Source organism: Bombus impatiens, unplaced genomic scaffold (genome assembly GCF_000188095.3).
Source record: "Bombus impatiens unplaced genomic scaffold, BIMP_2.2 scf_0775, whole genome shotgun sequence".
Classification (NCBI taxonomy): domain Eukaryota; kingdom Metazoa; phylum Arthropoda; class Insecta; order Hymenoptera; family Apidae; genus Bombus; species Bombus impatiens.
Window position 1 is genome coordinate 84173 of NT_177194.1, and position 27329 is coordinate 111501.

Sequence of the window (27329 nt, forward strand, 5' to 3'; positions counted from 1 at the left end):
TGATATACAGGGTGGTTGGTAACTGGTGGTACAAGCAGAAAGGGGGTGGATTCTACGCGAAAAAAAATTTTTTTTTTAATTTTTTTTCTAATTTTTTCATCAGGACAACGATCTACAGTGAGATCCGTTATAACGTACCGCACGCGTACCGAGCGAAAATTCAAAATCGATTTTCTCGAAAACAAAGCCTTAAACGAAAAATTTTTATTCTATATTTTCGACTTCTTTTTTCGCGTCGAATCACCCCCTTTCCGCTTGTACCACCAGTTACCAACCACTCTGTATAACATTATTTAACTTATTTTGTTCATACCTTTGATAGGTGAATTGTCATGATCTCTCTTTCGAAGTATACTTGGTCTTGGAGATGCATTTGTTTTAGTGTGAGGTTCATCGTACCCAGGTTCGACGAGTAACCTTACTGGGGTTTGGCGGTATTGAGTATATGTTCCTGCACAATATTATTCAATAAACATTGTTTTGAAAACATTAAAACACATCAACAGACAATGCAAATTACCTGCGGGTTCAAAAGAATAGTAGGTTGCAGTATGTGGCGGATGCAAATATTGCCCTTGAGTCGATTGAGAAGGCGTTGAATTTGAGTTATTATTTGCATTACTGGCGGAAGAAACCCGAAATCCAGATTGTTGATTGGGTTTGATTTGCACAGTTTGTCCAATGCTTTGTGCCTGTACTGTTTTAGCAGGTGCTGATGTAACTCTTGCTGATGCTAAAGGTAAAGGATGCAAAGACATTCCAGTAATTCTAGCAACAGTAGTTGATGTAGGCTGTGATATTCTTGTTGTATTTGATGTACTTGCTGTTGTAGCAATTACACGTGATACTGTGTTAAGGCTTGACAAAGAGGTTACTGTTTGAACAACACGTGGTATTGTTTGTGACTGTGATTGTGGCTGCTGTTGCTGTTGCTGCTGCTGTTGTTGCACCTATTATATAATCAATTCTGATCAATATTCAAAGCACTAATAAAATATATCTTACATCATATGTGATATATATAATGTGCAAATACCTTTGCACTTACTTGTTGAGAAGGAATTACAATTCTACTAACAGTTCCAGTTGATGGAGTAGCAACAGTATTAATCGATAATTGCCTTCCAACTGTTGGCTGAACAGACACTGAAGCTGAAGCAGTCACTCTATTTGTAGCTCCAACTACAGGTGCTGATACAGCTATACGATTTACAATACCTGTGGTACTTAGAGGTCTATTTGACTGATTAGGCTATGATATAAATACAAAATGAACATTATTTATTTTACCAATATTATTTTACAACTTCACTTTATTGATTATAATGAGTAATAACTTACTTGAATAGTTTGAGTCGAAGATCTGCTAGGTTGTGTAGTTTGTGATATATTTGATATTTGAGGAGCAGCTGGTCTGCTTTGCGTAACCGGCAATCTTGTAATACTATTGTTCGCTTGAAGAACTGGTGCTATTAATCTGGACGGAGTACCAGAAACTCCAGTGACCATTGTGGCTTGTACAGATCTTCCTTGGCCTGAAGGTGTAATTAAACGAGGCTGTTGACTGGCATACACTGTTGATGGTGGTCTTGAAATTCGGCTAACTGGAGGTATGGGATGCCTTTGTGGTTGAGCATATACCACTGATGTTGTTTTAGGTTGCCACTGAGAACTTGAAATAGCTGTATTTATTCTAGGAAATGCAAAAGATGGTATGGATTTTTGTATTATTTCATGTTGTATTATTTCATGGTATAATGGTTATCAGTTTAATATTTTACTAAATATTTAAAGTAAACTCTATTTACCTGTTATACTTACTCTGAAATATTTAATGTTTAGTTATATAATTAAAGGATATAAATTTTTATAACATAAATTTCCGGTTATCCGAAAAGTTCATTCCGATTTTTAAGGAAAATTTAAACGTGGCAATAAATTTCGATATACATTTATTGAATGATATATGTGCCATTTTATTCCACAACCTTTCTCCATCTTTCACGCAACTTGGATATTTCAACCTTTCAGAATCTCTCACGTTTTTCGATTTTTTATGTCAACCAAAGGATTAAAGTTTTTGTCATTAACACGTTGACGCCGGCACCGATATTCAGGGTTTTTTCTGTGAGGCGGCACTGAATGTACGCCGCCTCACGGAACAAACTCGTTCCAATAATGCACGCGATAATGCACGCCGGCGTCAACATGTTAAGGGAATTTTGTAATGACCTAATAGATAAAAATTTCTGGGTGGAATGTCTGGTAAATACGGTAGGTGGAGTAGCACGTCCCAACTCCAAAGCTCCAACAGCTTTGTTGAGCAGTCAAAGACACATGAGGCCGCGAATTGTCATGATAAAACATAATACCCTTCCAATTCGCTACTTTTGGATGTTTTTCTTCAATTGCCGTCTTTAATTTGTCTAATTAGTTTCCCAAATTTATCGTTTGGTTTTTTGGTAGAAGCTCATAATACAGTATTCCTTTCCAGTCCAACTAGACACAGAGTATGATTTTCTTCAGATGAAGACCGGCTTTTGGGATGGATGAAGATTCATTTCAATTTCCTCAAGATCTTTTCCATTCAACATTATTATAAATAATATATTTTTCATTCCCCATCATCAAAAATGATGTCTCCTTTTTGCGTTTATACAGCAAGTCGCAAATGGAAATGTGATTCATCAGATTTTTCTCTATTAAATTCTGGATTTTGATGTTTTTAACATTTCTGCTAATTCATGTGTTATATAGCGTGAGTTATCCTTGATCAGTGATTTGATCTGATCTTCATCAGTGGTGGAGGGCCTACCCAGACATTCTTGATCTTCAAGTTTGAAATCCACTTCTACAATTCTTTCAGCTATAGCACCATCACCATAAACAGCACATATCTTGCTTGCTGCTTGCGTGGTATTTTTGCCTTTCCAGTAAAAGAAAAGCATCAAATGCCTATAATGCACTTTGTTTCCTTCCATATTTAAGAGCTTATAAAACCGAATAACCTAACCGAACTTTTTTCTAAAGATGTCCGAAATATCACTTTTTAGGATATGTACACATGTTATTTGTTTTTAATCATTCTGATATATTCAGATCTGTCCTAATATCACCTGCCAAAAATCGACACGAACTTTCCGAACAACCCTTACATATATATGCATATATACCCTGATCTTGTGGTAGGTATAGCTTGTCCTGTATTTGCTCTAACAATCGGGGTAGCCACTGTCGATCTTGGGGCAGAAATATTGGCAACTGCAGCTGGCCCTCGTGGTACATGATAAGTTGCTGGCATATTTGTAACCTGTTGTGTCTGTTGTAATAGTTGCTGAGCCTGTGGTTGATTTTGACGTTCCACTGTACTTAACATACCTGGAGAAATTATCCTTACTGTGGAGCCCACTGAGCAGATCTACAAAATCATGATCAATGATATCTATTAAGACTTTAAAACAAAATAATGTATTTAAATATAAATAAAAAGTTTTTTCTACCGTCGTTGTTATCTTGTTTGTTTCTGAAGTTGAAGTGGTACCGCAGGGAACTACAGGTTTCATTACAGGTAATTTTGAGTTTGTATCCATTGACATTGATTTTCCTATAAGACTAGTAGATGTACCGCCAACTGATCCCACTATAGTCTGTGTTGACTGAATATTTTGTATGTTACTTTGAACAACACTTTGCACATTTTGTATACTCTGCATAGTAGTTAAATTCTGCGCTATGCTTTGTACAGTTGTTTCTGGTAGATGTTTATCACCGCCACTCTCGACTGAACTTAATGTTGTGTTCATATCTATATCTCTAAAAATTATCTTTATATATATCTGTATATATATATATATATATACACATAAAAACAGAATAAAATCCATTTTACACATAAGAATTAGTCTCTAAATTTTATATTTTATTTATTATCCTTTATTATAGGTTTTCTTTATCTTCTGAACTTTATAGAAATTAAAAATTATTATACATAAAATAGTCAATGCTGTAGGAGAGTGTCAAGTTTTTTAAATACATTTGAAGGTTATCTACTTTTCTAATAATTTAACAACAATAACAAAGATAATATATATAAAACAATGTTATAATGAGTATGACATTAAAATATAAAATAATGTTGAGTATTGTAAAAAATGAATGTACTTTTTATCTTTGAAACTGACAGTAAGCAGTATTTTTTGGGAGGGAATATATAATGATAAAAGTAGGCATACCTTTATAAAAACATAACGCAGTAAGATCATTACCGATTTATTTAAACGTACACATATGACATTCTTAAAATTCTTCCGTTTCATTGATGCTTTTAAAAAAAAAACATTTTACACTCCAAACACCAGCTTTCTTATCACTATAGAAGTTTACAGCGCCTAGTGTAAGCACAAACAGCAAGCACAATACAGTGCAGGTAGATTGTTATTAGCCAAATAAATGTTCTATGCATTTACTATATTCTTCACTTGATAGGAACATTTCATTTAATCAAACAATTTTACATGGAAATAAATATATAATTATGAAAACTTGAATAAATAGTAGAATGTAGTAATTTAAAGGACAATATTTATATCAAAATATAATATATTGTAAATACATTTACTATAAAAACAGTGAGTAATATCTCCATAAAGAAAATCACTATTAAAAATAGTTAGTGATTTTTATTCTGAATGTAAAGTTGGTTAAATTGCGGTAACAATGAAATAAATAGTGCTCACTATTTATTGAAGGCATTTCTTTTTAATTTGAATATTTATTTAATTTTCTTTATATTATAACCATAATAAACTAAATTATTCAATAAACTAAATTAACTTTCTCTCTCTTTCTGTTTCTCTCCTCTGCAATTGAATAAAAGAATACGAGTATATTTTTTCATACACATTATGTAAGAACTTCTTTCATTTGCAGTTTTAAATTATTATTCACATAACTATGCGAAAATTCAAAACAAATATTAATAGATTAATTCAAAATAATGAAACATGCGTATGATTTTATTTTTCACAACAAATGATCATTATTTCTTAATAGAAGCTATAAAATATTCTCTTATATGGTCTATGTTTTATAAACTAATATTACACATAAAATAACCTATTGAAAAATAAATTGGCAAAAACTTTAATTCATATCTGTTCATGTTAAAACTACTTGTTATCTTTAAGAGCGAATTTGAAAAATTTCTATGTTTATACATGTATATCCATGTTTATACATATATATATATATATATATAATATTTAATGATTTTCCAATTACATATATGTACATATATACTTGAAAAAATGTAGAAAAGTTACTGTGTTACTCGCATCTTAGCTGATGATAACCATATTAAATCTGCAATATTACGAAACGTTTTTAAAGAAAATAGATCACTAGCAGGTTATATAGTGAAAACCGTGGTGAAAACACACGCGTCTTCCGAAGCGCCACCTTGCTCATTTCCGATGTTCTTTTCGGAAATGGCAGAAACGTTGCGTTTGTGCTAAGAAAACGTGACTAAGGATAAGAAAGAATATTTGATGGTCGATCGAGATCCAAGAAAGAACAAGTGTTATATATTATTATTCCATTGCATATTGATGTACATTAAGGCTGTCGCGCAACGGTATGCAGCTGTCGAAGTAAATCGACCACAGTAACACGGATACAGAATTTTTCGCAGTAGTCCGTGGTCACGGGTATCCGGGTGCCGGCACATATCAATATAAGCGAGTGCGAACGATTTAGTTATTGAAAAAATGGCGGCGGAAATGCTAAGCAAGAATCGAATGATGGTTTTTAAGTACAAAGGCAAAGATCAAGAAGTGAGTATCCGGTGTGTTCATCATAGTGCGCAGTTACGTTGTGCGTCTGGAAACTTCGGCTGTCGTACTGACCGGATAAATCAAAGATTATTATGGGTGCTGGTTTTTTTTTCAAATTCCTGCAATGTATTTGCATACTTTGTTGTCCCATATAATGGATGGATCTGTATATTCAGCTAGTATAAGATGCATCAATATTGTTAATATAATTTTATCAAATACCGCAGTATCGTATTTTGAATAGAATCGTACTATTCCGAAACAAGTAGACAGTATCGTTACATTAACGTCAAATATAGCACTATCAGAGATAGACCTGAACAAATTATTATAAAAAATATATTATGAGAAATATAAAGTCGAGTTATTTTATTTTGACTGTTTGTTTAAATCCTTATGAGTAAGTTATTAATAACTTACTATGTAATCTCATTATATCCTTGAGATAAATAATGCTTTTATGTATCTTTTCATTGCAATTAGAAATATTGAGATTCTGTAGAATGTATGTGATATTTTAGTTTATCTCACTTGAAAGAAATTGGTATATTGGACTATTTCCAAATAGTAAAAATGTTTTGAAATTCAACTAAATTTGTCACAAAATTTTTTAATAAAATTGTATTGGTTTAAAAAAATTCTATTGAAAGATACATTTTTTATTATTGTTGCATTTGTAGGTAAGTAAAATTTACAAACATTATAAATATACTTTGTTCTTTATAGTACATTTTTTTTTATACAAGATTTTGAAGTTATTATTAAAGTATTTTCAGTTATGATACTAAATATATATTAAAACTTTAAAAATTGTCAAATAAATATCACTTCCTGAAATTCATGCATTATTATTAAAGAACGCAAAATGTTTCTATGTATTGTATGATTGTTACATGTTTATTACATTGTTTTATTACAAAACAGAAACATTTTCATTGTCTAATATTTCAATTTTACTTCAATAGAGATTGGTAAAATCATCATAATACATATTTCTTAATTTTTAGAGCATAAAAAACAATATTACAGTAATTATGCTATTTTTCTATAATGAAAATGTACTTAATCTATATCTTCTTTTTAAAGTACATTTGCATTTTAAAGGTATTGGAATGCGACACATTGCAGTTGATTTAATAACTTTTGAATGGCAATGTATCATATATTTCAGGAAATGAGAAGAAGAAGAAATGAGGCAACAGTGGAGTTACGTAAAAACAAACGTGATGAGACTTTACAGAAACGAAGAAATGTGCCTATTACAGATTTAATAGGTAAAGTTTTTAAAAGAAAGAATATTAAGTGTCGATGATGTAACAACATCCTTTTCCAGATGAAGAAGATATTGATAAAAATAACATTGATTTATCAAAAATCGATTTAAAGGAACTAGTGTCGAAAGCTGATAATTCAGATCCAGCTGTTAAATTACAAGCTGTGCAACAAGCAAGAAAGTTACTATCATCAGATCGTAATCCACCGATTGATCGATTAATTGAAAGTGGCATTTTACCAATTTTAGTTAAATGTCTTCAACAGCACAATAGGTATGATAGTGAATGACTTTGTGTATATACAGAGTTAATTATGACCTTGATTATAATCCTACTTTATAATATTACTTAGTATATTATTTTTTGTGAGAGTAAAATTATATTTACTGGTTGTGTAAGATTTTATAGGTCTAGAAATTTTATTATTTGTCTTTTGCTTTTAAGATAGGAATAGAATGAAATATGTACATAATAGTTTTTCTTAAAGGCTCGTTTATAATATTACATTTTCAGTGGCAATAAATGCTTGGTTTTATCGTTTGCATCTTTATTATTATTAAATATTAATATAATTTTCTTTCCAGTCCTTCACTACAATTTGAAGCAGCATGGGCTTTAACAAACATTGCAAGTGGAACTTCACCTCAAACGCAAGCTGTTGTAGCTGCTGGTGCAGTTCCACACTTTTTGCATTTGTTACTCTCAAGTCAACAGAATGTCTGTGAACAAGCTGTATGGGCTTTAGGTAGGTAAATTAAAGTAAACAATACTGTCATGTGGTATTGATGATCTTTTTTATTGTAGGAAATATTATTGGAGATGGTCCTCTATCTAGGGATTATGTTATCAACCTTGGTGTTGTACAGCCATTGTTAACGTTTATTAAGCCAGATATACCAATTACTTTTTTACGTAATGTAACTTGGGTAATCGTAAATTTATGTAGGAATAAAGATCCACCGCCACCTGTTAAAACTATTGAGGAAATTTTACCTGCTCTTAACGTACTTATTCATCACACAGATATCAACGTAAGTTAGACATTTAATGCACTAGTAATTACATGTAGTTATTATAAACAATTTATTATATTCAAAATAAATTGTAGATTCTTGTTGACACAATTTGGGCAGTGAGCTATTTGACTGATGGTGGTAATGAACAAATTCAAATGGTTATAGATAGTGGTGTAGTGCCTCGTCTTATACCACTTCTCTCGCACAAAGAAGTTAAGGTGCAAACGGCTGCTTTGAGAGCAGTTGGCAATATTGTAACGGGTACAGACGAACAAACGCAAATTGTATTAAATTGTGATGCACTTTCATATTTTCCCAATTTATTAACTCATCAGAGGGAGAAAATTTGTAAAGAAGCAGTTTGGTTCCTTTCAAATGTAACTGCTGGCAATCAATCTCAGGTTCAAGCAGTTATAGATGCTGGATTACTGCCTCTCATTATTCACAATTTAATGAATGTAAGAAGATATTTTTGTTAAAATTATCGAAATTTGTTAACTTTTATCGATGTTACCATTATATATTTACCTTTTTTTTATCAGGGTGAATTCCAAACACAAAAGGAAGCAGCGTGGGCAATCAGCAATTTAACAATAAGTGGCAATGAAGAACAGGTGGCACGGATGATACAAGAAGGCGTTATCGCACCTTTCTGTAATCTCCTTGACTGTAAAGATACTCAAGTTGTACAAGTTGTTTTAGACGGTATACACAATATGCTCAAACTTGCTGGACCACAAGTTGAACAGTTGGCCAATATGATTGAAGAATGTTCAGGTTAGCCTTTGTAGCATTTAATGCCATGTACAACATTATTTTAAAGTATATTAATTTATATTATGAAATTTGTGTTTTTGTAGGTTTGGATAAGATTGAATCATTGCAAAATCACGACAACATAGATATTTATAAATTAGCGTACGAAATTATTGAGCAATACTTTTCAGAAGAGGTATGTACTTATTCTATTTTCATAATTAATAATTAGATTTTATTGTGATGTTTTTAACACAGAAAAAATAATTTATGATTCTTTTAGACAAATGATACGAATCTGGAGCCACAAGTTGTGGAATCAACATTTGAATTCGATCAGACGACGAGCATTTCGAATGAAGGTTTTAAGTTCTGAGAGGGCCTCTATTATTTCTTATCTGATCGTGCCGTCCCCCGACAAACTCTGTTATGGAGTCATTCTACTTACCCTTTTATATTCTTATGTGGCAATTTCAATATGCCGTTATCAAATCAAGGATCATGTTTGGTTTTGCAAATTTAAAACTGTAATTATGACTGGCCAATGTTTTGCCCTCTTCCTCCCCCCCCCTCCGAAAAAGAGAAATTAGAACAAAATAAGGATAAAGCCGTGAAGCAAAAGAGTTTCTTATTGAGATAAGAATCTGTGTTCTTTTCTTTTTGATTCTTTTAACAAACTATATGTTAGCTTTTTCCCCTTTCTGATTGCGCATACTAAAATCATTGGTGGAGCGGTACTTAACCGAATGCAGCTATTGACATGCATCATATTGACTAAATTATTCTAGTAAATTAATTAACTTGCTCTCTAAATTGAAGAGCAACGAGGAAAAGGTCCTTTTTATTGTTTGATCATGCTGCTCTCCACTCTAACTTGAGATGAGTCTTGGTTAGTGATGTTACATTTATAAAATAATTCGTGTATATTTTAGGCATGTTAAATTTATAATAATATTGATTACTAAATAAATAAGTCAATTGACTACTCTTTATTAGCTTAATTCACGTCTATGAATTATTTCTGTAAGGGGAAGAGGATAAACAATAAAACTGTCTAATAAACGCGGCGACGTTAATTGCTAATCTTTGCCTAGATTTTCGATTGCGTGAATAAGCAGGTTATCTAGAAATTTGAAGAGATTTAAATATTTTCATAAAATATGTCCTCTTATTATAAAGTACTTTTTTTATTTACTACGTTATTACAATTACGATTTTGGTTCATATTCAATAGTGGGGTCACTAAATGGGTGAACATCATCTGCATAAAGTTCTTCAGGAAGTACATTCGTGTTTTCATTATTCGGTAAATATGTAGGAAAATGTGGTGACGTACTTTTTTTAGTAGGTAAAATCGTATCATACAAATAACACATGGTATTTACCTCTCCTGGGACGTTATGACCTAATACCCAAATTACATTATATTTAGTGTTTATTCGTAGTATCTGCAACATACACACAAAAGTTTAACAGTGATCTGAAACCATTATATATAATTGTTAATAACCTTTCAACATATTTACATCGTTGTAATTATTTATTAATCTAATTCTGATGGATTCTTTCTAAAAAGTGGATCTTAACAACAAATTTATTTACAATTATTGCTATTGCAATTGTGACAGATTAATATTATTTTATTATTTATAATTCTTTTCATTTGCTGATCTAAAATAATTGTGAAATTTTTGTGTATAGTCATATAACTGAGGCATGTCTTTAAATAATGCTATAAGGAAATTGATTAAATTTTTTAATTCTACGTTTGAGAGTTTCCATTAGATTAATAACTATTATTAATAACTAATAGTTCTTTCATTTTTTGCTAATATCTTTCATACGCTCTAATATCAGAGTGTTAAAGGAAAAAGTTATTACACATTGTGGAACATTATGACGTTGGTATATTCCTAGCACAATTTATCATTCTTGCAAATTTTCTATATTATTTACATTACAAACTATAATTTTAAAATAAATAATAAATGAATCATATAAGTTTGACTAATTGTGAATATATGTTTTTCACTAGCTGTTGTAAAATAATTTTAAAGTGTCACTGCTGTATAATGTATCTTCCTTTCAAAAGTAATATAGTTTTAAAGAATTAACGTTTTGTAACTACTGAATGATGTAAGGAGATAATCTTCAAATGTTTCATCATAAATATCTACATTTTCAAATATTTCATATAAACATTTCAGAATTCAATGTATCTTACTTCTATACTAAACACATTTTATATGGAAAGCAATTCTGAATTCCTTACATGAGAGTTACAAAAGATTGAGCTGAAATGTTATGCATAATTTTTAACTAATTTTATTTAAGATAAATGAAAAAATTGAGTACATTCTTGTAGTTATAGATTTTCAACTTTATGAATATTTTTTTTTGTAAAACTACAAAAAAAGAAATAAATATGCACTATCTTTGTATAAAACTTGGAAAAAATATTTACAAATAGTGTTCATATATAAAGTATATGTATAAACAATAATTTGATATAGCTATTATACTGATAGATCATCTTGATCATTCACTCCAATTCTACAATTGAAAACAAAACAAATTATGTGGTTTGATGGAAAAATAAAGATTCAATTGTACTGTTTAATATATTGTGATACATAAAAAAAAAAAAATAATAAGAAAAAAGATTATACCGTATTTTGAATTGTTGTTTTACTTGTATCATATATGATATTTCACGATAACAAAAAGTAATAAATATATAAAAAAAATGTCTTTAAATGAATATATTTGCAACCAAAAGAAAGACGAATAATAGATCATAAATGTAATAGATATGTGCTAAGTAAAAATGATGAATTACCTTTACACCTTTGAGAATACGCCAACGATTTCCCATATGTCCAGGCATTTTAGTACCTGGCATTACCCTAGCCTTTGTTCCTCCTGAGCCTATATTGCCTGGTCTTCTATGCGTTTTAGTTACACCATGAGAAGCAGGCATACCTTTAAAGCCCCACCTTTTCATGACACCTTGAAAACCACGATCTATACTATGTTTTTAAAGAACAATGCAATGGATTACATATTATACACATCATGTATAAAAAGGAAAGTATTAGTAAATGAGATTTACGTTTTTCCTCGAATATCAATAAATTCTCCTGGTTTAAAATGAGCTGCACACAAAGGAGTTCCTGGTTGAAGAGCAGCATTTGGTGAAACTACAAATCTCATTAGTGTTTTTTTTGGTGTAACTCCAGCTTCATTAAATATTCCATAATATTCCTTAGTAAGCTATACAAATTGATAATACAAACATTATATTCAGAAAACTTAGATAAATATTAAGAGATATAGGAAACATAACATACTAGCTGCGGATCAATGTTTACTGCACCTAATACGAGGCAACCATTTTTTACTTTAGGTTGTAAATGTTTAGTGCGCTTAACTGGATTGAATTGTTCAGGTGGCATATATTTTACAACTTCATTATCTACAATCTATTAAGAAATCAGATATATGAGTTTATATGAAATCAAAATGTATTTCATATAATTATTATTATAGTATATTTACTATATTAGGAAATACCTGTATTAGCGTTGTCGTTACTTTTTTACCATTTTTCAACCACATTGGATATACTCCTATCTTTTTCCCAATTAAACCAGTACGTTTAGAGCCTGGAGTCCATGTTGCGGACTGAACAAGTTCTGTATTTAATGGAGATTTTTGTACACCGAGCAGACCATTATTGGCTGATACAAATTCAGAGAGAAATTCTTTGTTTTCTGGAGAAAGTTCTTCATTATAACGCTAATATGAAAAATGACAATATAGACTATTTGCAAAACAGTAAAAAATAAAAATATTATTTATCTATTTCAAATACATACTATACGTGTTGGTTTTGGTAGCCACTGTGGGTGACGTTTCTTTGGTGGAGGATTTTGTAATTTACCACGAGCAGGAACAGATATTATGTTGAGGCTAAAATAATTGTACTAGTGAAAACTAATTTATTTTACAGAAACATTTAAGTAAGTTATTACAAGTATAAACATATTATTCTAACTTAATACCTTTGTTTTAAGTGTCTACTAAACAGTTGAAATCCATTAAGGCTTTTTAAAAGTGATGTCATGTTTGTGAAATATAAAAATTCTGAAAGAGGTTAGATTGTAAGTTAATAGCGAATATGTTATAAGATCTGTTTATAAGATGTAGAATATTAATAATACATTTATGTAATATAGAACAGAAAGGTTTGTAATAATTAATTCTTATTTTCATAATTTTACAAATTATGCTTTACAGGCAACAAATTTAATCTATTAGCAGTTTACTATTAGAGTTAGCACAGACGAGATGTAAAAATTATAAGTTATAAGATAAACTTAAAACGTGTATATTTTTATTATTATCGTATTAATTTTAATATTTAGTGGAGCCGATAACTAAGTAAGTACATCTACAAACGAGGGTACATCTGAATTTGATCCTACTACCCGGGTCCCAGCACTGTTCCTGAGACAGTAAGTTCTCTGATTTGCGTTAGAGTTGATATAAGAGAATAACAATGAATTATCTAATTTACAAGTAATGCAAAAATTTCGAAAGAACGCGATGAACTTTGCCTTGAGATAAATACGTTAAAGGTGAATGAAAATGTATATAAAGAAACAACACATGAATCGGAAGAAAAAATATATACATTAACATCTCAAATTGTCGTAACGAATGAAAAAACTTTGAATTATATACAAAGTAATAGTAGAATTGAAAGGAAATATCGAAGTATATTGCAGATTGCGTACTACTTATTTATTAGTGGGGAATAAAATTTGATTCTTTATTTTATTTCCCGATTCCTAACATTTTTAAATTATAAATTTAAGTTCAAATAATAATTTTTAAATAATCATTTTTTAAGTACTATTTATATCATCCAAGTATTACAAATAAATTTTTATTTTATATCCAATTCTTTAATGAAAGCATTTTTAAAAATGAAAAAAGATATTCTATTATTTGAAATTAATTTAATGACTTATTTAAGTTTTCGCACACAATTTAATAAAAATTTGTAACTAATATGTTCTAGAACCTAAAGGTCCTATGACATAAAGGTCATAAATGATTGGACGGCGGTTGTCCATCGTTAGAGATATCGTCGTCCTAAAGCACAGATATGCGTGCGATGAGATTAAAAGTAACAGAGGAAATGAGAGTGTTCACGCCCGTACTTCTAGTGTTGTATCATAGTATAGGTGCTGCACCATACGACCAAATGCTGAGTTTACTTAACATTAGCATGTACAAGAACCTATAACATTAGGGATCTGCCCTGTTTGCTTGTATACTAGCATACATACAAACTTATTGAGTTCCACGCTACAAGAATCTATTTAATTGTACGGTTCTATGGAAAAGTTTATATCTACTTTTTCTAGTTTCATCTATACATATATACAATCCCTAATTTTATAGGTTCTTGTACATGCTAATTTTACTTAAACTCAGCACTTGGCCGTATGGTGCAGCACCTGTACTGTGAAAGAAATAGAACCACGGACGTGAGCATTTCCTCATTTTCTCTCTGATAGAATATAGATCGATCTTGATTATGGGTATATCGATCATTGATTTAATTATTATTCCTATCATTCCTTCGTAAGTAGCGCTGGTATCTTATTCTATACTGAACCGATAATGTCGCATGTGATACTAAAATAGTATGGGGGGCCATGTAGCCCCCGGTCTGCGAAGGAATTGAAAATTCTAGCATTTCTTGCTTTTAAAAATGTATTTGTGGATGATGTAAGATATTTTGATCAATTTTACAATTTAAAGGTATTTTTAGAAAAAGAGCTTAATATAGGAAGCTTTACAATTTTTATTTCCTCTCTCAAATAGGTAGAATATTTTAAATCAAATAATCTTGAATTTCATACAGAAGTGTTAAAAGTTTGTGAACTTTTTTTTTATACCTTGCCAAGATGCTATCAAAATAAACGTATGAAAGATCAAGACAAGGTAAATATTGCACAAGAATACCGCCTCGCATCCTCCTTTATCTTTCATATACTAATTCTGAGAAATTAAAGTTAAAATATCTGCTAAACTCTGCTAAACTATAAAATGGTTTTTTGGTATAAATAGCTTAATATCTTTTTTTAGAGAATATCCAACTGGATCGATTAATGTTGTAAAAAATATGCGGTACCATTTAAAAAGCTCAAGGTCACTTTAATACTTTAGAAAATAGAGTTATAAAAACAAAATATATTCGTTTGACCAGACCCCTTAAATACAATAATCTATTTCACTTCAAACAGTTTTTGATAAAGTGAATAGATCCCTGATGATAGTTTCTACTGACTCACCATGTATTTCTATTGACAAGGAAATAGCGAAGTCATAAATCACAGTATCATAGACGGTATTGATTGATCCTACCTACAGCAGTAACTTTTAACGCTCTTCTATTATTTCACCCAAAATTTTTGAAGTCGTCGAACGGTCAAAATATATGACATTTACTGCTTCACTAATTTTATGACATCGCTATATTTCCAACAGTGGCTATACATAGAAAGAGAATTTCTTTCTATTTTAAAGAATCGTTTCAAGTTTTAACGAACAAACTTCGAAACTAAACGCACAATAAATGTACGTAAACGTTTATGCGAAGAATCCTTCGTTATTGTGGCTGTATCCAAAACGATGCCAAAGTCGAGTCGTTTAATAATAACAGCTGCTGCTTCATTCGATCATGTTTTCATTTTTCAGACTGTTTGATAATTTTATTTAGATTGATAATTTTATACAAACAGTATACATAATGATATACATAAAGAATATACAATCTTATCTAAATAAAAAGTTGTTAGATCAAAATTTCATTTGGAACGTTATTTTAAAGAACCTTTGAATCAGAAATTCGAGGTAGCATTTTCCAGCGAGTTACACACAGTAACGTTTACTTAAAGTATTCGATTGGAATATTAAAGTAATTAAAAGTAAAGTATCGAAATAAATTAAAACCATTTTCGCTTAGTATGACGTTTTAGTGTCAACTCCATTTCATCTACATCCTTATCAACATCCTTCTTCAATATTCTTTTCAGTCTCTTCTCTTTTATTTTCTCCTTTAATTTGTTTTGTTTTCTTTTCTTCTTTTCGGTCGTATCCATATCATTGCACGATATATCGTTTTTATTTTTAGCTATTAAACAATGAACAACGTAATTTTCTTTATTAAGATAGATCAGTAATAGGTACTTTCATTTCATTATACTTGTACTTGCCAGCAAATAAGTCCATGTGACGATGTATACTCCGATCTTCTTCTATTTCTCTGCGACGATCCATTTCCAAGCAGTCGACAATTTCATTTCGTCTTTCAACAATTTCTATCAATCTGTCGATAAAAATATTAAGCTTTCATTGCACCTTTTTTATCATTTACGAATAGCTGTTAAAAAAAAGAAAGAAGACTGAACTTATACCTTTGTATCAACGCTTCTTCTCTTTGTTTATCAAAATCCGTTTTAGTTGATTCATTTTGTGCCATTAAGCATCGAATTTGGTATTCCACTTCGGCATGTTCTTCTTCTAATCTCTGCTGTCTTCGGAGTAACATTAATTCGGCTTGTCGTCTAAATAACTCATTCTTTTCATTTACTAAAGTAAATAACTCTAAGACTAATTCTTCTACGTCTGTTCCAAGGGAAATATCTGTAGTGCCTACAATATTATGTATGTATTATTGTAGAAGAGAATTGTAAATATATAAAATGTTATATTTTATACAAAGTATAATCGTCCATATTTAGGAGGGTGCCCCCAATCTAAATGTCAAAACTACAGGATACCATGCAGGGGACCGACAAACTAAGAAAAAACGTCCTTTAGAGATCTGCTCGTTTATGCTCCATTTTGGAGAAAATCGCGAGAGTGAGAAAAGAAACAAAGAAGTTTTGCTTTTTTCACTTATTTATTTATTTATTTAGGCTTATTTGTTCTGAGAAAGCGATGTTTAGCTACAATTTAGAAATGTCAATGTTAGATGTATCGCGTGCATTGCTGCAAGAAGGTGTACCATTTTGAACAATATCTTCATTAAATGGACGATAGCACGAATAAAGAAGTATAAATAAGTATAAATAAGTGAAGAAGCGAAGACTTATTTGTTTCTTTCTTCGCGATTTCCTCCAAAATAGAGCATATGCGTGTAAATCTCTAAAGCACATTTTTTCTTCATTTACCGGATTCTTATACGCTTCTGAAATGTTGACATTCAAATTGGATTATTCATCGGAATTATTTTTCCTTTCCTTAATAGGGAGATTTGGGCACAACAAATATATTTACCGCTAATCTGTGGTCCAGATTCACATTTACTTCTTATCAATTGTTCCAATCGGACACCTTGCTTTTCTAAGCCTTGTTGTTGCAATTCTATTTCATCTAACTCCAACTTAACATCCTTAAGAGACATTACTTTTATCTAAAATGGCCAAAAAGCTTATTTTTATTTATGTTTTCAATTATGTTGATGTTGTTTCAAACGATGAGAAAAGAAATGTTGGCAGGACTGGCGTGGGTTCAGCTAACAAGGTTCTTTATGATACGATGGGCACAATGCGCGACATGCGACACGAAGATTTATAACTATCAACTATACTACTGTTATACAACTATATATAATATGCACTTCTTGGTTGTTTGAAGTGTGTTGAAGCGTGTGTGAGTACGATGTTCGGTGTACAGAACGGTCGAGACGCGGAACGGCGCGATCGGTTTTAAGGAAAACAAAGTGGCCTCGAATATATGTACAATTGCATACATTGCGCCAGGACGTAAATGGATCTTAATCTCTCTAAATGGAATTGTCGCAAGAGTTAGGCGAACTTTGGTATTTTCAAATTCGTGGAATTACGGAATTACGTGACTCGCGCTTAGACTTACAGCTACGACGCAATTCACAGTTACAGTTTACAGTAAAATAAATGAATAAGTTTCCACTTACCTTTCTTCTATGTGGTATTGGACAAGGTGGAGCAGGTCCTTTCTTCCTTTTCCATTTTCCTTCCATACTTTTGTCTAAATATGATCTACAATGAAAAGTTTCCTCGCATGTTATGTGTGGAAAACTCTGTCTGTTTCTATTTGTTTCATCTTTATTAGTCTTTTCATCTTCCCATATGTTATATTCTACACTGGCATCGTGTGATTTATTCATAGGACACTCTTTAAAACCACTTGACACTGGAATTGGTGGTGGTGGAGCTGGTCTTGGCTTACGTGTTTTAAACGTTTTATGCGAAGGTGAATCCTAATAACAAAAAATTTGATATTTTTAGCTATCGTTCGTTGTACTTTTCACATGGAACGTAATAGTCTATATAAACGATGGAATAAATTTTTACGCGAGTATTGTAAATTGTAAAAGATCGTGGTCATAGATTACGAGATATTCGGCAGAACTGCATTGTAGTTTAGACATTGAAGATGTGCGCTGATCGGAAACACATTCCTTCTTATTTGGTGGTAACGGTGCTGGTTTCTTTTTCCTATAAGCTCCTCCTGTACGTATCCCTGATTCTGGGCTTCTTAAGTAATTACTTGATATGGATAAATAATCACGAGTGTCGCTCGATTTTCGTCCATTTTTACTTGGGCTTTGCTCGTTGTGCCTACAACAAAACAAAATATATATCGTCTATATAAATTACCTTTTGAGACAAAACAAAGTTTAAAAAACATCAACATCTTGAAGTGTTTCGGTTTTGTAGAAATTTGTATAACGCGCCAATGACTATCGCGCGAGTTTCAGTTAAATCAGAAAAGATTTTTTGCCGAAAAAATATTACCCACTTCGAAATGCGCTAAAAACTATGAAATAATTTCTATTTTATCTATTCTTTATTTAGACATATATGAATTGTATTTCGGGGACTTGGTAATATTTTTTGGGGCAAAAACGAGTAGGATTGACTTGAGTACGAAATTGTGTTCGGTGTTACGAAGTTTCGCGACTAGAAATAAATATTATCTAATATATGCTATAACAATGATAAAAGTGAAAGGAAACATATGGCTTCTCATACGTTATACTTGATATACGGTATTGCGATATAATTTCATGATTCATTGTAAAAATATAGATTTGTATTAGGAGGAAGCACGTTTCTGTCTTGCTATGATTACAAAATGATTAACGCGTAATGTATCTGTCTAGGTACTTACCTACATCGAATTTCTGCTGGATAAACTAATGAAATTTGTCTATTATTTTTACAATTCAACATTGTTAGCACGCTGCAACAATGAAAAGTATAGTTTAACAAATTTTTAATTTTTATACATACTTAATTGTGCGTGGTTTAGGAGTAGGCATAATCTCAGATGTTCTCTCCTTGAACTCCAAATCGCTATCGTGATCTTCTTCGTCGCTCCAAAAGGGATTTAGATTAATCTGTGGTGCGGCTAAACGTCGTTTTGTTGATCCTTCTACGAAATGTTGGTTAGCTTTACCACTTTTAAAATTACTTCTCGTAGCTGGTATTGGTAGAATAACTTCCTTCTTGTCTGTTTCTTCAACATTTTCAAAAGGATTTGTTAGATCTCTGGTAGGTTCTAAACTGTTCATAGTTGTCACGGATTTATCGGTAATTCCTTCTTCGTCTTCTTCCTCTTCTTCTTCTTCCTCTTTTTCTTTTTCTTCTTCCATCTCCACCGCCTCCTCCGCCTCCTCCAGCTCCTCCTGTTCTTCGTCACTTTTAAAGGGGTTTAAATCTTCGGGATAATCTTCACTAAAATTAGAGCATATCACGTTTGTTGCATTAATATCGTTCGCAACCGTAGATGTATGATGTTCAATACTTTCTGTATCCAAAGGAATCGATAAAGTTTTATTAACTTTCGATACACGCGATGATGATAACTCGAAAGGAGCAATCTGTGTCGAACTGTCTTTATCGAAGCTCTCTGCATTATATTTTCGAGAGTTATTTTGACCGATGTCTGTTTCCTGCATTGTCGTATCTGGATTTATTATCGGACTTTCACTGTTCCCTATACTTTTAGTCCTATGCCTTTTAGTTTGTATCTTGAATTTTAATGCTTCGGTATCATGAGTTTTAAGCTTATTCCTTTCGATATCATCTTTTTTCTTTTCAAACATTCTACATCTTTTTTCAACTATAGAATAATTGCTCTCAGAACTAGTCTCATCCGATAATTCTTTGTCGTTGCTATGAGATGCTCTTGTTTCCTTAATTACATTATGAAGCGAAGCAACAGAAGTTATTGTTATTTGATCCTGTTCGTGTTTATCAATGTTTAATCGTTCATGGACGTAATCATGGACGTTTGTGTTTAACAGCCCGTCGTTATCAGGTTCTAGTTTTAAACAAGCAATACAACTGAGTTTATTCTCTTCTTCGAGTTTACTTTGTTTTTCGTACTCAGTATTAAATGGGTGTACTAAATTCCTGCTTTCTGTCTTTAAATTTGTATCATCTCCCTCGATGCTACTTCGATTTTCACTTATACGCATATTATCATCTCTGTTCATCATCTGTTCATCATTTTCCGAAAATAGTTGATTCGATATGAAATTGAGCCGCAATCGAGAAGTTTGCGCTATTAAATCAGGAATAACGACGCGATCCATCGATTCGTGATCCATCCGCTCGATAGAATTACGACTAAACGGTTTTTTATTTACGTTTTCGTCATTGCTAAAAAATTGCTGACAACCGGAATTAATGCCGCTCTTTTCAATTTCGCTAAATGTAGGATAGTCGTAACTTTGTGTTATTCGTACTGCAATATCTTCATCCGGGCAGGTTTCACAGCAATATTGCCCTTCTTCGGTTTCATAATAATTACCAATAGTTAACTGATTATTACATCGAGCGCAGCGAAAGCAAGTACGGTGATAAGTAACATGGGCGAGGACCAGTTTTTCCGCTAGGAAAATTGGAAATCCACACACAACGCAGACATCCTTTCGCATACTACCCAGACACGTTGCTTCCTGCAGAATTTTAAACAAATATTTTAGTTTCTTCCTTTATATAGCGTATTTGTTTGTTATTGCAATTACCGTTGTACAACGGATTAAAATATTATAGAATAATTAGTATGAAAATTTAATATAACGATATCGTTATATAATAAGCTCCATACACTCAAAATACGACTATACTTGATCTTTCATAACTTATATCCTATTTTCTATATTTCGCAGCTTGCGTGAAAGGTTTCAACTCGCTCTAAAGTTAATACAAGTCATTGTATGAAAATCGATTAACGAAGATATATCATTGAAGCTTATTGTTACGGTTGAGCTTCCCCTATCCGAACTAATAGGGAGACAGAACTGTTCGGATAATGGAATTTCGAATGATAGAACAATTAATTTTCTAATATGAAATTTCTCATTTATTCAAATACAGATTAAGATTACTTGGTAGTTTCTTTAAATACTTATGTGTCCCATATCGTTTTTGCTGTTGAGTCACATAATTTTTTCAACATAAGTAACTGCATAGGGTTACATTTTGTTTGCATATATTTTTACTATTTCTATTCCACTTACACCACTTTTGAATTTTTCGATCGAAATTCAAGTTCCATACCAAACTCTTATAATCAGAATTCACTCAATCGAATAAAGGAAAGAATACATTACATGTCACTGCTAATAAAAAATGGACACATTTAAAACAGAAAAGGGCATCCGAAACAAGGTAACCTGAAATATTATGTTCGGATAAATACATTGTAGGTATTGTGGGTACAGGTACGTATTGTAGAACGTTCAGATATTAGATTATTCGGATAATGGTTGTCCGGATAAGAGGGGCTCTAGTGTACTCTCGATTTCCCCTACCATTTCGTCAATACTTTTTGCGTCGAATTGTAATGTAATAATGCAAATAATGCAAATAATGCAAATAATGCAAATAATGCAAATAATGTGAAATATTACTCGATAGTTAAATTGTAAAATAATATTTTGTATTACCCCGTTTTAATCATATTTGTGCAGTCTGCAAATCTACATAAATTATCAGTTAAATATAAAAGGACATTCTATACTACTCGATTTTAATTAAAACAAAAAATCGTATTATAAATATGTGATTAGATAACTTGTTAGTACAATTACGAATATTGATTATCGAATCTACGGATATACATATATACGTATATACGTAGTAGTAATTATTCTACATTATGTATTTTGTATTTTGTTTAATAGTTTATATCGTATACCTTTTTCGTTATTAAAAATTTCGTTCTTTAATTATCAACATCGCTGGTCACTATTTTATTTATCGTTCTAATATGTCCTGTTTAAATACATGTGGTGTGTCAGCAGTATCGTCGATTGATAATTAATTTATTTAATTTCATACAGTGAAAGATGACGCAATTTATACGTCCAAAAGTAATGCATATTTGTTTCACAAATAAGGCTATTATTTTGTTGTAATAAAAAATATATAAAAGAAATGATGTTCTACAAAATATTAAGGCGAATAAAATTAATTATTAATTATTTTTTATTATTTAACTTAATTAATTATTAAATATTAGACATGTAAATTTTTAAATCATCGCATATCGTAATGAAGTTTTTTCAAACAATTTCCAAGACTATATCCAGCCTGAGAATTCTTACAAGCCTATGATGTCTTTTTGTCTACCATGTAATTAACAATATTTACACCGTTTTCGTTTGAACACCTACTTAATTTCGTTATCAACCATTATGTGGGCAAACCAGTAGACAAAAATCAATTAGACGATTATCAATCAGATAAGATGAAAAGATAATTTTCGAAATTCATTTTTTGTTTTGTTCTTTTGTGAAAATATGACTAAGAAATGTGACACATGTCACTTACATGGCGCCAATATACGTATATATAACTTAAGATTTTCTTTCCAAATAAAAGTAACCTAAGTAATCGTAAATAAAAGTAATCATAGGATTACTTTACATCTACTAGTAATTCAATGCAGCGGATACTAACACTAATATAATTATTTTTTAACTATTCCAAGAAAAGCACTATTATCCTAACTGTAAGTATCAGGTGTTCAAAATTTAATTTGATTAATTAAGAGATACTTAAAATGAATTGGCAGACTGTACCAAAGTACAGTGTAAATCGTAGTACCAATGAAATCTGGAGGTGGTTTTATCGCTCAAAATAAAATAAAAATTAACTAAAGCTTTCCTTTCTTATCCGATCACCCATTCTAATGCTTCATTATCCGAACTCTCTCTTATTTGAGTGTTGTATCCGAAAGCCGGATACGTATACGCCACTGCTTATTATTATTATCCAAACAACAGAGGTTTCGTAATGTCATCTTATTAAAAGTAAGTTAATGCTTCGTGATATCGTAAGTAAGAGTACAGTTAACATGTGATAAACGTGAATAACAAGTGACTGAGGATCGAATGAAAGAGATGAGATACCTAAGGCTAAAGTAAAAAGAAGAGCGATTCCGAGGATATAGATATGTACGACAGAATAAAGATAGAATAAAGATAAAATAAAGGGAATACTCTGGCCAATCTGAGATGCTCAAGACGTTATTGGTATTTAAATAAAATACTTATTCTTACATACTTTGAAGTTCAATTAGTGCAAAAATTGAAACAATTAAGTTATTAGCTATGTCTGCAATTTTTAATTTGAAATTATGAAATAACAAATAGGAAGAAAATAATTTTACTTACATTCGTTCATTATGAACGATGAACCTTGTTTCCACTTTGCGCTAACAAAACTGTAAAATTCTCGACCAATATCAACTACGTCCCTCAAATACACATTTTCGTACATTCATAATTTTACATTACAGAGAATCTTGCTTAATAATATAGGTATCAATACAGCAACGGAATCTGAAGAGCAATAATAGTGAACACTGGACGACACTTCAAGTTAAAGCTTGTGAAGCAACGATAACTATTCTGTAATGTACAATATACCTGTATAATATTTCACAGAACTCCAACTGGGGTGCGGGAGAGGGGTCATTACCTCCGCGTAGTATTTTTTTAATTTAGAAAATATATACAATTGTTGTTTCGTAAACATCATTTTTAACATAGTAAATTCATACATGTTAAACATCGTGTAACATAATATTAGTAGCACGTATTAGACTTTTTGTAATATGATACTAATGTAACTTTATCGTGCTTACTAGTAAATGAGAAATATTTGCAATATTTCGTCACATCGCGTTTTTGAAATGGTCGACAGCTGCTTAAAACCACAGAAATACTTTTAATACTAGGCTTACGGGCGTTTCGTATATACCTATCTCTACGAGCACCCGTCAAATTGACGGGTAAACGAAAATACACATTTTTCTTTAAAAAATCGACTTATTCAAATTAAGTCTAAAAGGAACAATATTAGGCTTCGTGTTTGAATAAGTTATTAATAAATGAAAAATCTTTTTTTTAAATTATCACTAAAAAAATTACAATAACATTAATACTAGGTTTGCGGGACCCGCCAATTTGGCGGATTTCGAAGTTCGAAATGAAATATCTCAAGAACCATAGCATTAATTTTAACCATTTTGCATTTTCTGAAATATCGAACAGGTTTATAAGTAATAGCCAGACTTGTTATAAGCCATATGAAAATATTTCGATAGATGAGCAATTATTTCCAACGAAAGCCCGGTGCAGATTTACACGATATATGCCGAATAAGCCCCATAAATTTGGCATTAAATTTTGGTTAGCAGTTGACGTCCAAACAAAGTATATTTTGAATGGTTTCCTTTATATGGGGAAAGATGAAACTCGATGCTCAATACCGTTGAGCGAGTTTGTAACACTAAAATTAGTCGAACCATATTTACAACGAGGCAGAAATATAACGACAGACAATTTCTTTACGAGCATCCTGCTAGCTAAAAAATTGCTAGCACAAAAAACAACTTTGGTTGGGACCATCCGGTCGAATAAAAGAGAACTGGCAAAACCAGCGAAGGAAAAAAAGGACAAGATGACTTTGTTTTCCTCAAATTTATATAAATCAGAAAATTGCACACTTACTGTGTATAAAAGTAAACCTAAAGTAAAAGTCCTTCTTCTAAGCACCAAACATACAGGTGTACGAATAGAAGATAATTATAAACTCCAGAAACTTTTTACAAGATTGCTTTTTACAATAAAACAAAGTTTGATGTGGACGTCGTTGACCAAATGGCACGCAAATATAGTGTGAATGCTGGGAGTTTCCGATGGCCCCTTCAAGTCTTTTTCAATATTTTGGATTTGGCAGCGATAAACGGGTGGATATTATATAAAGAGTGCACCAGATCGAAATTATTCAGAAAGGAATTCATATTTTGTTTAGCCGAGGAATTAGCTGGAGAAAACAAGAGGAACATTTGCCAAAGATCAGGCGCTTCATTTCTGTCACCTTCAAAGTCAGAAGTGCGAAAAAGTTGCCAAGTGGGTTATTGCAAAAAAAAATAGAAGTAATAATTATTGTATATATTGCAAAAAGATCGTATGCGGAAAATGCACAAACAACATTCAGTATATTTGCAAAAAATGTGCTCAATAGATATGGTTACCCTGTACCGTTAATGTTATTGTTATTTTTTTAGTGATAATTTAAAAAAAGACTTTTTATCTATTAATAATTTATTTAAATATTGTTCCTTTTAGGCTTAATTTGAATAAATCGATTTTTTAGAGAAAAATGCGTATTTTCCGTCAATTCGACGGGTCCCGTAGAGATAGGTATATTACATACAGATTTAAAAAATTAGAAAGCCTAGGAAAAAATAATTTTGTGTATAAATTCTTTAGATGAAATGATTAATTTACGATGCAAAATGGTTAAAATTGGTGCTATGGTTTTTGAGATATTTCATTTCGAAGTTCGAAATCCGTCAAATTGACGGGTCCCGTAAACCTAGTGTTAATATAGGGTAAATTATTTAAATAATTGAATACAAAATGTTGTTAATACGTTCACTGCGGTGCGGGACATATAGATCCCGTAACGAACCTACCTCCTGGGCGGCTTCTTTTTCAGTGGACTTCCCCTATTTGCGAAGTTAATATTTTTCTATACTTCGCAACGATATAAATACTAATAAATAATAATTGAACCTTTGTATAGTAAAGTAACATAATATAGTGAAAAATTCTACGGAACTTAGTTGTACTATAATGCAAAAGACGTACCGGGCTGTTGTACAGGGATTATTTATCCCGTATCGCTAAGAATGGAACAATGCTTCACGTTATCAACAGATACTACTATACAAATTTTTTAAATACAAAAGTGCAATACTAAGTATATGTTGAAATGCAAATGGGGTTACAATAGTCTCGTACCGCTAAATAGGAAAATTCTTGAAAAAGTCACTGCAGTAAACGTTTTAATAACATCGAGTTGCTCTTTCTTTTTGGCAAATGCAATCTTATCGTAACGACGTGATTCGAATTCGATTAAGCGTTAATAACGATCGATTAAACATTTCGTTTTTCCTCAATAACGGTGTGAACTGTATTTAAATCTTTTATTTCTTTTATCTTTAATATGTTCATTTACATCAATTTGTAATATTTCGATTGGACTAAGATCTGGAAAATGACGAAGAGAGAATGCCATGGTGAAGCTAATTGCATAGAACAACGGCTCGTTCGCTTATATGCTTTTGAAATGTTTAACATTTCAGTGTTTGCAAATGGTAAGAAAACTTGATTTAATATATTTATGTACTAGCCGTCCGGCCGCCACTTTACCTGCACAGTATTTAGTTTTATGACAATTTATGTTTATTATCCTCTGTTTCAACACTATTTAGAATTTGAGTTTCCAAAAACGCTTAAATACGTGTTTGTTTATTTTTGATAAGGAGTATGTTTCCCAAATCCCAAATCTCCAGCTTTTGGATATACAGATACGGTTATTATATACGGTATATATATACAGCTTACCCCCTTTTCACCTCAGTAAGGATTGAATTTCGAAAAACGCTCAAACACGTGTTTATTTATTTTTAATGAGAAGCTTTTATGCCGAATTTCAAGTCCCCGACGTTAGCCATTTTGTGGAATATGGGTATCCTTGAAAAATGAATTTACCTCCTTTCTACTCCTTTAGGGTCCATATTTCCAAAATTCTTTTCTTATCCCATGCCTAATCATAAAAGAAGTATGCCACTCAAATTTCACACTTCTAGGTACAGCGGTTTGTGCTGGACGTTGATAATCGTATCAGTAACTTGTGCATTATATGCATATATCAGCGACTTGTGCATTATATATATATATATATATATATATAATATATATATTATATTATTATATTATTAATATATATATATTATATATATATTATATTATTATATATTATATATATATTATATATATATATATATATATATAT

The 27329-nt window shown here is 31.2% G+C and overlaps 4 protein-coding genes across 14 annotated transcripts in view; 1 reads left to right on the forward strand and 3 right to left on the reverse strand.

The window, feature by feature from the left end:
* The window catches only part of LOC100743874 (histone deacetylase complex subunit SAP130-A), a 6242-nt gene extending 1807 nt beyond the window's left edge, over positions 1-4435 (reverse strand). The window contains exons 1-7 of one of the 3 annotated variants that reach the window (XM_012390449.3): positions 4233-4435; positions 3501-3824; positions 3174-3418; positions 1342-1693; positions 1037-1252; positions 521-950; positions 314-451 (exon numbers count right to left, since the gene is read on the reverse strand). In XM_012390449.3, the coding sequence (XP_012245872.1) occupies positions 314-451; positions 521-950; positions 1037-1252; positions 1342-1693; positions 3174-3418; positions 3501-3824; positions 4233-4316 (1789 nt within the window). In that variant the 5' untranslated portion in view covers positions 4317-4435. The remainder of the gene's footprint in view (positions 1-313; positions 452-520; positions 951-1036; positions 1253-1341; positions 1694-3173; positions 3419-3500; positions 3825-4232) is intronic. The other 2 variants (XM_012390450.3, XM_012390451.3) reach the window with 2 other exon arrangements.
* Positions 4436-5451: 1016 nt separating this feature from the next.
* LOC100743992 (importin subunit alpha-3) lies at positions 5452-9878 on the forward strand. Of its 2 annotated transcripts, none has more exons than XM_012390425.3 (9): positions 5452-5927; positions 7003-7105; positions 7165-7378; positions 7690-7850; positions 7910-8136; positions 8214-8579; positions 8664-8898; positions 8982-9073; positions 9161-9878. In XM_012390425.3, exons 1-9 carry the CDS (start codon positions 5766-5768, stop codon positions 9251-9253), a joined length of 1653 nt encoding a protein of 550 aa, XP_012245848.1. In that variant the 5' UTR covers positions 5452-5765; the 3' UTR covers positions 9254-9878. The 2 variants fall into 2 exon arrangements, with proteins under 2 accessions (XP_012245848.1, XP_003492661.1); XM_003492613.4 differs by having other exon boundaries at positions 5477-5831.
* A 162-nt stretch (positions 9879-10040) lies between these two features.
* On the reverse strand, positions 10041-14033 carry LOC100744105 (39S ribosomal protein L3, mitochondrial). Of its 5 annotated transcripts, none has more exons than XM_024370496.2 (8): positions 13967-14033; positions 12942-13023; positions 12756-12849; positions 12451-12675; positions 12228-12359; positions 11990-12150; positions 11717-11906; positions 10041-10325 (listed from the first exon to the last, which is right to left on the reverse strand). In XM_024370496.2, exons 1-8 carry the CDS (start codon positions 14016-14018, stop codon positions 10086-10088), a joined length of 1176 nt encoding a protein of 391 aa, XP_024226264.1. In that variant the 5' UTR covers positions 14019-14033; the 3' UTR covers positions 10041-10085. The 5 variants fall into 5 exon arrangements, with proteins under 5 accessions (XP_024226264.1, XP_012245852.1, XP_012245853.1 ...); XM_012390429.3 differs by lacking the exon at positions 13967-14033 and adding an exon at positions 13574-13592; XM_012390430.3 differs by lacking the exon at positions 13967-14033 and adding an exon at positions 13347-13497.
* Positions 14034-15623: 1590 nt separating this feature from the next.
* The window catches only part of LOC100744222 (EH domain-binding protein 1), a 54663-nt gene continuing 42957 nt past the window's right edge, over positions 15624-27329 (reverse strand). For 3 of the 4 annotated variants that reach the window (XM_033323099.1, XM_033323098.1, XM_033323101.1), the window contains 7 exons: positions 19236-20908; positions 18335-18560; positions 17894-18199; positions 17236-17371; positions 16371-16608; positions 16170-16282; positions 15624-16087 (listed from right to left, as the gene is read on the reverse strand). In XM_033323099.1, the coding sequence (XP_033178990.1) occupies positions 15900-16087; positions 16170-16282; positions 16371-16608; positions 17236-17371; positions 17894-18199; positions 18335-18560; positions 19236-20908 (2880 nt within the window). In that variant the 3' untranslated portion in view covers positions 15624-15899. The remainder of the gene's footprint in view (positions 16088-16169; positions 16283-16370; positions 16609-17235; positions 17372-17893; positions 18200-18334; positions 18561-19235; positions 20909-27329) is intronic. The other variant, XM_033323100.1, reaches the window with a different exon arrangement.